The sequence below is a fragment of the Perca flavescens genome, chromosome 4 (assembly GCF_004354835.1).
Source record: "Perca flavescens isolate YP-PL-M2 chromosome 4, PFLA_1.0, whole genome shotgun sequence".
Classification (NCBI taxonomy): Eukaryota; Metazoa; Chordata; class Actinopteri; order Perciformes; family Percidae; genus Perca; species Perca flavescens.
The window spans coordinates 27492170-27503908 of NC_041334.1; the positions used below are offsets into that span (position 1 = coordinate 27492170).

An 11739-nucleotide genomic window follows, 5' to 3' on the forward strand; every position below is an offset into this window, starting at 1 on the left:
CCATGACTCTGCAGTTATTCTATCCTTTTCAAATGCATTAGATAAGTTGCCCCTGTTAGTAGAGTAAGAGTTGTCAAAACCCTGTCATTATTTTTGGTGAACAGGTTTTTGGCAATGTCGTATGAAGTCTGAATCAGGACTTAATGATGACAGAGGTCAAAGAATAGTGACTGGTGTTATAGCAACAGTCCCAGCTACCCAGCACAAATAATTAGCAGTGTAGGACGACATTATACAATTTTTTATTGTTTTGAGTTTAATATAACTTTGAAAGCATTCATTTAATTAGGCAACTGACCACACACAACGCTTGACATTGATGCTGTTTTAGGTGGTCAGTATTCCAGATATCAAAGTTACAACTTTATAGCACCTTTAAATCAGAAAAGAAAGTATTTTGCTCTTGACATATGGTGTTATAATTTATCTTTTATCATGGACAAAAAAGTGCTATAAAACTATCAATAGTGTATTAGTTTCTTTCTCTGTAGAGATGTGTGATTCCTATTTGCAAGGTTGAACAACAAAGTGCATGGACTAGAAGATTTACTGTAAAGTTATGATATGGGGTTAAAAATTGTATGTAACATTATTAATTAATTATGTACAATAGCTTCAAATATTAGTAAAAATGTAACATTATTGTTAGCGATATTCTGTGAGGCAGCACCTTCAAATCATTGTGCAGACTGTGTGTGTGTGTGCGTGTGCGTGTGCGTGTGCGTGCGTGCGTGTGTCTGTGTGTGTGTGTGTGTGTGTGTGTGTGTGTGTGAGGTCCATGGTCATTTTAATGCAGACAGGCTACCTCTCTAATATAAAGTTGACGTAATTCTGAGCATGCTCTGTTGCGACTGGGTGTGGTATTGTCTTCCCTTTGTGTCCCCAGTGATGCTTGGCACCTTGCATCCTGTCCATTTATGCTCTTTTGTATCTAATATAATACACAACCAAATATATCATATTATAAATATAACATATCGTTTCTCTTTTAAACATACACACTGTAACATATCAAACAGCAGCCTTTATTTTGACCTGTACTCAGCGCTTTTTCTAATTAAATGTAACTTTGAGTTTCCTCTTCCTGATGGAGCATCTGGAGCACACTAAAATAAAAGTATAGTTATCTCTTCTTCTGTCTGTCATTCACAAACATGCACTTACACACTTGATTTTCCTCACTCTGGGTCTGCAAGGCTGCTACTGCCAATGTCTGGCTCTCTGTGCAATAAATGGCCCATGTTAGTCTTAGCTCTGTAATCTAATCAACCTGCTTTATGGTCAGTAACTCTCTCCGCTCCCTCCCTTCCTCTCTGTCTCACCGCCTGTCTCACGCTCTCTGCTCAGAGCAGATGTTACTTTCAATTCTTTCCCCAGATCAAATCTGTCTACAGTATATGTCAAGGTTTCTTATCAGTGTTAGGACTAAATCTGCATTTCTACACTTTAATTAATCACGTGTATGTCAGACACACACACACACACACACACACACACACACACACACACACACACACACACACACACACACACATTCAATGATTCAGTAATTCTAACCATCAGCCAGATGTTACCATAAGCAATTGATCCTTCTGGTTCTCAGAGAATTCCCTGAAGGGCCATAAATTCAATCATGCTCCTTCAACAGTGTCAGGCTGGAATATCTGTTCCACATATTGAACTCACAATATGTGTGTCATGTTTCATACCTAAGCCGTTGTGATTTAATTTTAGGGGGTGGGTTAGATTTACCCTATGTCCCTATATGATGTCTTGGGTGTGGTCTCTGATAAGAAATCTTATCAAACTTGTGTCCTGAACAGCAGTCAGCAATGACAATGGCACTGCTTCATTGAAAACTGAGCTTACAGCATCATTTTCAGCTGTCATTTTGTTAATACATTCTGGCTTTGACGACTTATAGTGGTAGTAATCCCAACCCTGTTGCTAGGGGACATCCCTGTTAAACTATTTTGCTATTCACTGGATTACATTCAATGCTTGTCAACAATGCCTACATGTCAACTATGGTTTAGGTTATGGAAAGATGGTGGATTTGGCAAATAAACTATGGTTACTGTAGGGATATGAATGAACTTGGGCTGAGTATTCATTTAAAAATATATACAATTATCTGTGAGTGCAAGTTGGATATTGCAGCCTATAAAACACGTTTACAAGACAACAAAGTTAAAGTATTTAGTTTTATATGTGTATAACATTTCCATCAAGTGGTTAATGTAATAATGTTTCACATGTTATATATTTCTTTTTTAATAATTCATTAAGAAGAAAGAAATTAGTTGTTGAATGTTTCAAATCATATGTGACTAACACATTAAGGATGGTAATACAGTATGTGTAGAATTTAGTGGGGGTTGAGGCTGAGCTACACTTGAAACGAAGAACTTGATACATCATGTGACAAATGTTACCAATGTAGAAAATAAAAGTATGTGCAGTATGTGCTGCAGTACTGGTTTGTACTGCAGCAAGACTTATCGCTACATCCTTGACTGTGGTAGGTTTCTGCACTGTAGAGGACAGATGAAGGAAACTGCATCCCTTTTAACATCAGTTGCTAGGGAATGGTGAGCAATAAAGAATCGTTCAAATGAATAAGAGCTGTGTAGCTGCTTCTGTGGTGTCAACCCACTGACTCATCTCCAGGTTCACTGTCCAGAGAGAATTCAAGACTTGGAAAAGTCTGGCCTGGCCTAGTTATCTGGAAAAGAGAAGCTTATTCATGGAGCTTCCTGACGATTTAGCCAGTTTAAATGGCTGCAGGCCTGGTAAGATCCGGGGGGGCTGTCAGGTCCAAGATAGAGATAATCATGTGAAAAATGATGGCCTTCCTGCAGAGCTGTGGGATCTCGTCGTGGCTGCAGTGCACGTCCGGAGGGAACTGAGATGGCTGAACAACACTTGGTACATGTGACCTAGAGACATGTTAAGGGTGGGGGATGATTAACGGCTGTGTTTGTGTAATTACTTTAATGGCGCACTGCAGTGTTACACAAGTTTATTGGAAGGATATTCATTTGGAATATTTATGTATGTAGGTAAAGAGAGAGAGAAGTAAGAAAGGACATTGTGGAGTGTGCATGAGTTAAATAACATTCATATTAAAGCAGAAAAATATGTACCGGTACTTAAAAACTTAAAACTACAGTACACCAGTTTCCTCCTGATATCCCAAATAGTTTTGTTGAGAAAAGAGCACAGTATGCTCCTGTTTTATCCCAAATGTAGTGCCTCAAAATGGCTAGATAGATTCCTACTCTAGTGCAATAATATAATAGACTAAATTTTAAATTCTGTAAATACATACAGTACATTAAGTAAACAGCCTTCACTTTCTTCACACCTTTACTTTTCATTGAATGCAAACAACAATTCCAAGAGTTATCCTTTCCTTTACTTCTTCATCCTTCCATATGTTTGTTTCCACTGTGTAGGCCAGGCCATAGCTTCTTCCATTAAAGATTTTGCCGCACTGATGTCAGCTTTTTTCCTGCACTGCAGCGTTTCATATGATGTGCGTGTTACGACCAGCAGCTTGTTGTCAGCTCAATGCATGATGGCATCCCGCAACATCTAAACAAATCATTTTTAATTGAGCAGAGAGTGGAACATGATGGTATTTTTTTAGCGCACTCAGCTGCAGTGATCCTGAGACCACACCACTTCCTGAACGCATCTCTGCGCCACCTAAATGCCTGCTGAGACCATGTGAAACGTTTATGACATACCATATTTCATTAAGTAGTTTGCTGCAGTCCAAATAAGGCATATTTTGTTGTTTTAAGAATATTGTACTTTATATTTTTATTTTTGAGTGTTATGTGTTGGTGTTTTGTCTAAATGTTCTTTCCCTATCTAATACAATGTAAATTGAATCTAATCTGTGACTCTACTGTGTGATATATTCTGCCCATCCATTCAACTTCATCTGGGGTCAAGTCACGGGGGCAGCAACTCCAGCAGGGGACCCCAAACTTTCCCTTTCAACACCCATGTTACCATTGTATTTATGCTTTTCTTTAAACATTAAGTTGTTGTAGTAGATTAGTCCTTATGGGTTTAGCCTAATGATCTTTAGAGTTTTTATTTAAACCTGCATTCATTCTTTCTTCATCTCCAGAGTAAGGTCTGACTACACAGCTTATCATTCAGGGATATGGGAAAAACTCTCTGGCTTGTTTACATTTTTCAAACCAATCACAATTGTCTTGGGCAGCGCTAAGCCCCCATGCAGCGATGGTGCCCTTGCAAAATAGGTATCTAAGGCAGAGGAAAATGCCTTAAAGCTTTATCCCAGCACTATACATCTGGTGAGCCAGACTAGCAAACAGCTGCCATGATTTACACATCCAGCAGACAGGGATCAACATTCACATTCATTTGGAGTTACATTTCTGAATGTAAGTTCAATATTACATTTTCCTTTAGCTCAGTTTTGGTCTCCACCAACTCTTGTGCTGGCTCTTTATATCTGTGATTTTAGTGACAATTGGTTTATCGGGGCTTTTTTGTTGAAAACAACTGCCTGCTGCATCTAAAAGCAACGCTTATGAGCGTGCTGAGGGTGAAATCACAAATATCACATGCAAATGAAAAGGAAATAAACACTTGATGGAGACGAAGTTCCACTTTATTCATTTCAGGGTAGCAAACATATTAATGTTCTGTGATATAAGTGATTTAAATTACATTGTAAAGAAAGTGAACTGAATTGTGTTTACATTGATTTTCCAATTTGTTTAGTAAAAGTAGGCCACAAATAACAGCACAACTTATGGCTTCTATAAGCTACCAGTGCCAATTAATACAAAATACCATAGGTCAAAATAAATATCACTTTCCTCTACAAATGTTTCAACATTCTTATGACATTCCTTTATTCCACACTTGACTCCTTTCTATTTCTACACGTTCTTGTACAGAGGGCAGTTTCACTTAACTTGGTTCACTTAATTGGTTCTGGTTAAATACATTGACTGGGAGTTAGACTGTTAACAGTTAGATTATGTGTATGAAGTCAATATTGTAGCGGATGTTGTAGATGTTGAGTGCATGAGCTGATGATGATATTCACACAATCCTCCCCTGAAGCAGTGGACGGCTCTCGCCAGGTGACTGTCTGCTCAACAAGTTCCACAACATCAAAGGCACAGATGTTACCACTGAGCTCCTTCCATTACTGTCACCATGGTCTTCTCTTAGTGGCTGATACTGCTTGAACCGCCTGTTTAAAAACATGAAACAGGTGAGGAAAGTTAAATGTATAAGTTTATATGGCATGGAATAAAGGCCAACATGTCAAAAAGAAACAAAATCATGAAAATTAAACAAGAAATGAAAACTGTAAAGAAAAAAAAGTGAGCTATACTCACTTTGGTGATAACTTTTTTTATTATTTATAAATTAAATTAGTAAATTAGGTACTCACCTGTACATCAAACCAATACAACAGACAACACAGGCGAGAACCATAACCCCCAGGACTGTGGCTGCAGTTCCAGCTGGGGAACCACTGGAGGCTGAAATTGAAGCCCATCATACAAATGAGAGAATAATCTATAGATTGAGTACTTTAGTGGTTATTAATTCATTTTTCTTCCACCCACCTAATGCTACACTGACTCTAGCACTTGCCATAGCAAGACTGACATCATTGGTCAAGGAGACATTGATGCAAAATACTCCAGAGTCATTGAAGAACTGACGAAGGACCATTTGACAGTCTGGAGAGGGTGTAGCTGCATTACAGACTGTTGCCAAGGGTGTGATACAGTCAGCATCTGAAATGACTGTGCAGACCTCACTTGGCAGACTGAAGGAAGGATAGTGAAGAAGACATTTACAAGGAGAACAATCATAAGTGGATAAATTATTCTTATAAACGTGTTTTTTTGTGCTAAACATAATACATAATTACAATTTACATATCAACTTTGGTGTACGCTCACTAGAAGATCATTGTTATGAAGACCATTAGTCCAAATCAATACACTGAACATCAGTAAGTGAACCTCTTGACTGTGTCTGTGTGCTCTCTATATTGAGTTGATGAATTTTACTACTCACCTTCCCTGACAGGTAATGGTGACGTCCACAGCATTCTGATCCAACTCAGTCGTCATTGCTACTACGTTGGACATCTGTACAATCTGTACACTCTCAATACCCTCTGTAGGGTTGAAAAGGGCCAAAAGAGAGATTTTAACACTAAAAAATCATACTGTTTCTATTTAAGCTAAATATCATCTGTTGAGGTTTGAACTGCCATTGTTACAAAAACTGTATTGACTTACGGACAACATCTAGAGAGGTGGCGAGGGAGCCATAACGGTAAACCATGCAGCCAGCTGTCAGCTCTGGTGCTTGTCTTTTAGCCACAACGAGGGCAACCTGTGCTGGATCTGTTTCGACCTCTGCTTGAACTTCACCTTCAGCTGCAAGGGCCTCTTCAACGCCTGCTGGTTGCTCTGGAAAAATCACAGAATCTTTTGTGATAATACTTTTGTTGCAAGAGCCACCTTTTTAATTTGTGCATATTTATTTTAGTGTACCGAAAACACAAACCTGCAGGAGCTGCAGTAACTGCAACTTCATTCTCAGTTGCCTGTATTTCGGCCTCGGTATCATCAGCTGGTGCTGCCTCTTCTACAGCTGTGGTCTCAGTGGCAGCAGGAGCTACAACGTTATCAGCAGGGGCTTCTGTTTCAGTTTGAACAACCTCTGCAGCAGCCTCAACAACAGCAGCATCAACAGCTACAGCATCGGCAGCAGGGACATCAGCAGCAGCAGGGACATCAACAGCAGCAGGGACATCAGCAGCAGCAGGGACATCAGCAGCAGCAGGGACATCAGCAGCAGCAGCGACATCAGCAGCAGCAGCGACATCAGCAGCAGCAGGGACATCAGCAGCAGCAGGGACATCAGCAGCAGCAGCGACATCAGCAGCAGCAGCGACATCAGCAGCAGCGGCGGCATCAACATCAGCAGCCACATCACCTTCTTGCTCTACAGCTACTTCTGCTGCAGGAGCAACAGTGACAGCGCCAGCAACTTCAGCTACAGCTTCTTCTCCCTCTGCAACAGGTGCAACTGAAGCAGCAGCAGCAGCAGCATCAATCACGGGCGCATTTTCTTCAGTTGCATCTGTAACTACTGCGGTTTCATCTGCAGCTGCTGTATCAGCATCTGCCGGCTCTTCAGCTACAGGTACGACAGGGGCAACAGTGGCCATCTCACCTGCAGCTGGATCTGCGTCCTCGGCAGCAACATCTGCTTCTGCAGCAGGGGCAGCGGTGTCGGCGGGATCTTGTTCCTCCGGAACAACAGCTGCGTCGACTCCTGCAGGCGCTACTGAGGCGACCTCTACTGCCTCTGTGTCAACGACTGCTTCTCCATTTTCTGCTTCACCTGGCTGCACAGAAGCAGCGAGCGGAGTGGTGTCAGAAGCAGGAACGTCCAAAGCAATTGCATCTCCTCCCTCGGCTGGTACTGCTGGGTCAGCTGCAGGGGTGGAGGCCATCACGACTACTGCTGTAGCAGCAGAGGCATCAATAGGAGCAACTGAAAGAAAAGTTTAAAACAACTTAGTTCAGACTTCTTTTAGGAAAGCATGTATGTATGTCTAAAAGACAAAAGGGAATTAGTAGTTTAAAATCTCACCAGCAGTGGGGTTTCCGCAGCCATTGGAGATGCTTGCCATCAGGACCACCTGAGGTTTGAAGGTTCCGACAGTGAGGTATGTGTGTGTGACGGTGGTTTCTCTGGAGATCAGAGTACCGGTGCTGTCACCGAAGTCCCAGCTGAAGCTGATGTCGGCGCCGTTGAGATACTGGCTGGGATCATGGAGCTTGACGTTGAAAGCAATGGCTCGGTTCTGGATGAAGTTCTGGTCCTCCTGGTTTACATCGTTGACTTGGGCGAGTGACATAGTGAAGGGAATCTGGTCTGATAATGGAGTGAAAGACGAAGAGTTGTTATGATGAGGCTTGTTAAAGAAAAAACAATATTGTAGAATAATTTTCCTCAAGTTAGGTTAGATAGGTAACCTGTGATGGCGAAGACCGTGGAGGCGTAGCCGAGAGGGATAAATGTGTCTTTGCCACGGCTGTGATAGATGACAACCTCCATGTTGTAGGAGCCAAGGGGGACGTTGTCTGTTCCGATAGTAAGGGAGGAGGACGGTCCGTCTGCCACCTGCCAGTAGCGCCCTTCAATACAGCAACATTGTGTTTATTTAGAGTGGTCTGGTAATCACAGCAAAATGAATTGAAGTCACACATTTTGGAGACACTCCAGGTGTCACTTTCATTATATAGTACATGAGATGCAATTGTAATGATAATCAAGTAATTAAAAAAAAAAGTCTGCCAAACAGACAGCAACAGAAATAAAAAAAAATCTGAATTGTGCTAAAGAACAGACAAAACTGGGAAGAATGTCTCCAAAGTTTGTGAAATTTAGCACACAATAGCTTCTTCTTAGATGGTTGTGTTAGACTTAATGACTTGTTTACCAAAACAGGTAAGCCTAATGATATAAAATAAAAATGGCAAACTGAGACTACTGTTGTACTGTACATCTTGCAGATAATATTAACTATTTACAGAATAAGTTAATAAGATCATGTTATTGAGAACAGCACAATTAAAACATGTATTTTCTGCAATAGTGTGTCTTTAGATGGAACAGGTGATGACAAATATAATTGTCAGAGATTAGCACAGATAAGATGTAAGATCAGACTAAAAAGGCTTTGTTTGTGATACTGCCTGGGGCAAATGCCTGGAGGAGAAACTTACCCTATTTTCTTTCAGAGCCCCATTTATGGTCTGTTCTTTGTCTCTATGGCGATTTTATCAAATAATGTAATGTAGTCAAAGCTGCATTTGGAAGATTTGGGTGTTTGACATTAATTATAGCTAAGGAGCAGCCTAAGTTTTTAACAGACTAAATATTAATATTATAAAAATGTAATATCTTTACCCCATGTCTTCCACACAAACACGTAGTGGGGTTTCTTGTTCTGGCTCCTGGAGAACGGTGTACCATCAGGGAAAACTCCGGTCGACTGGGTTCCCCGGTCAGGATACACAGCCTGACCCTCCTGGTACTGTTGACCTGAAAAAAGACGACATAGATCATACATCAATAGCAATAACAGATGTGATGATTCAAACTATAACACTACATGTCAATATGAGGCAACACAGGTAATAAAATAAAATAAGAGTCAATTTGTCCTAGAATAATGAAACTAGCACAATTTCAAAATCACACTGGTTTAGTTATGATAGTCAGTGGTTTAACTGGTAATTCACAGAATAATTTGTTCTTTTTTATAATCATTTATACATTCTTTAAATTAAATACTATTATACTATTTTTTAAACCATTTTGTATATGAAAGTCTAAAAACAATTGCATTTCTTTAGAAAAGACCATGTCAAACACTTTTCATGACATGAAGATCATTTTGTAGCCAAATCAGTTGCTTTACTGGAAAGCTTTGCTTACCATTGATGGTGCAGTTTTGCGCCCAGACCACCTGGCCATCAGGGAGTGCTGTCTGGTTTGGTGGGAAGTTAAGATTAATATTGAAGGTTGCTCTTGCTCCAGTCAGTGTGGGTGCATCGTTTTTCAGATCAAAAGTTACTTCACCACCTGGAAAAAAAAGGGAAAAGATTACTCATGATTTAACATCTTTAGATTGGCTGGCAGACAGAATTTTGAAAAGAAATTCTGTTTTTGTGAAATGGAGGCTTATGGAGGAATATGGGCTCACCAAACCAACAGTTCCTGAATCTCTGGTCTCCATCTTTCCACACCGGATACATTCGTGAGTTCCATGAGCGATAACGTGTGAACTGACTTCTAGACCCTGGAAGAAACATCACACACTCTTTCAGGAAAAGAAGCTACATCTTGCAACTCATGCTAATATCCCAAGTATCATCAATAACCAACACATTATTTAAAAAAATAAAAATCCTTCCTTAGCTGCAAAAATGTATTTCAGTTTTCTTTGTGTAGATCATATATCATTTATATTTTGTTTGGCAGATACCATTAACTACTAATTTCAGTAGAATTTGAGTTGTGTTAAAAGAGGCACAACTTATTTGTTATCTTGGACTTTTTATATTTGCACTCTTCACACTTTGTATTGCAACTGTTATAATCAAGCAGGTTTTGAACTTAATACAGATGCTTATGTAAACGAGAGCAGGTCCATGTTTTTGGTGTTGAGGAGGGGGAAGTGTGAGGGTTCTTAACGGTGGGAGTCACACGACCTGCAATCCCCCTCAATCCCTTTCATGTGACTATCAGCTGAGCAGCAGCATCAGTAATCCCAGTGAGAGGAATGAGGGATCCCAGTCAACTGGCTCACTGGTTTTTTTTCAGCTTGTGATATGTGTGTGTGTGTGTGTGTGTGTGTGTGTGTGTAATTTGCATGAAATACCCTCACAATAACAGGACAAATGGTCTTCAAATTTCCAAGTGAGAAAAGAACTTTATGAATTACAGTACAGTATTCTGAATCACACACCTTAGAACATATTTGAGGCTATAGTCATGAATGCAAATTGGCATAAAAAACAGCATAAAATTGGCATGTAAAAGTTTGTCCATCTTCCCTCTCTTTAGTGTGGCGTGTGTGAGCATGAAATAAGTGTGAAAAGAAAGACCAATCTATTTGCTGGTCAATTTGTAGTCCAAACAAAGAAATACTAACATTTTACCATGTAATTGAGGGGAAAGCAGAAATGTGTTAATTTACATTAGTCACAGAAAAAAAAAAATTACTTTCCCTGTTGTTAAACTGTGTTGGTATAGCGGTCTTACATCACACACAGAAAAAACTCTATCTTAACAAATAATTTAGTTTTTTTCTTGAACAAATTAGAAGAATTGTGCTAATAGGGTAATTTCACTTTATCCCTATTCAGTTTCACTTGGTTTAGATATTTTGTAAATGTCAAATTAGATAGAAAAGTTCAATGTAGTTGGACTGAGAAAAACATGTTTTCTTTTTCTTTTCACAGTCACAAAGGGAGTATGAACAGACAAACACCAAAAATACAGGATGAAACAAAACATATACTGCCAGTTCATATAAAATACAACAGTATGTATCTATATATTCCAGTCCAAAAACTGAAAAGAATGTCAAACAAGTTGTTTTCTGATGGGGAAAAAAGTACTCACTTATCGCAGTGGCAAATGTAAAAGCCAAAACCAGCAGCACCAGTTCCAGAGTCCTCATCCTGTATTTGGTTTTGTGTCTCCTCTCTCTGAGCCCTGATCCTTACCCTGCAGTCCTGAACCCCAACACGACAGAGAGACTTAAGAAATGTACTCTCACTCTCTTTAAGAGGGTTTCGGACCTGAATTACCATAAAGTTTCTTCTCACCTCTGACATCATTGATAGTCTCAAACTGGTTCCACCCCCTTTGGTAAGAATATATGATGTTTTGTTAACTATTGTTGTGTTTCACAAGCATTGCAGTGTTTACTCACAGTTTTTGACATTGTTGTAAGTCATTACTTACTAAGCTGTGAGCTAACACTGTTTTTACTTCATGTGTACTGTGTGTTTTTACTTGGGAACCACATTTAAGCCAAATTTCAATTGTACTACATATCATCAATACAATATCTACAATAAAGCTCAGTAACTTGTACAGTTAATGGAAAAAAAGGCTCCAAAAGATGGA

At 39.7% G+C, this 11739-nt stretch overlaps 1 protein-coding gene across 1 annotated transcript; it reads right to left on the reverse strand.

Moving 5' to 3' along the window:
* Positions 1-4678: 4678 nt before the first annotated feature.
* On the reverse strand, positions 4679-11272 carry pmela (premelanosome protein a). Its single transcript, XM_028575076.1, has 13 exons — positions 11230-11272; positions 9806-9901; positions 9538-9684; positions 9007-9141; positions 8070-8231; positions 7684-7968; positions 7021-7584; positions 6589-6837; positions 6318-6491; positions 6091-6193; positions 5631-5836; positions 5453-5543; positions 4679-5248 (listed from the first exon to the last, which is right to left on the reverse strand). Exons 2-13 carry the CDS (start codon positions 9855-9857, stop codon positions 5095-5097), a joined length of 2322 nt encoding a protein of 773 aa, XP_028430877.1. The 5' UTR covers positions 9858-9901; positions 11230-11272; the 3' UTR covers positions 4679-5094.
* Positions 11273-11739: the final 467 nt, after the last annotated feature.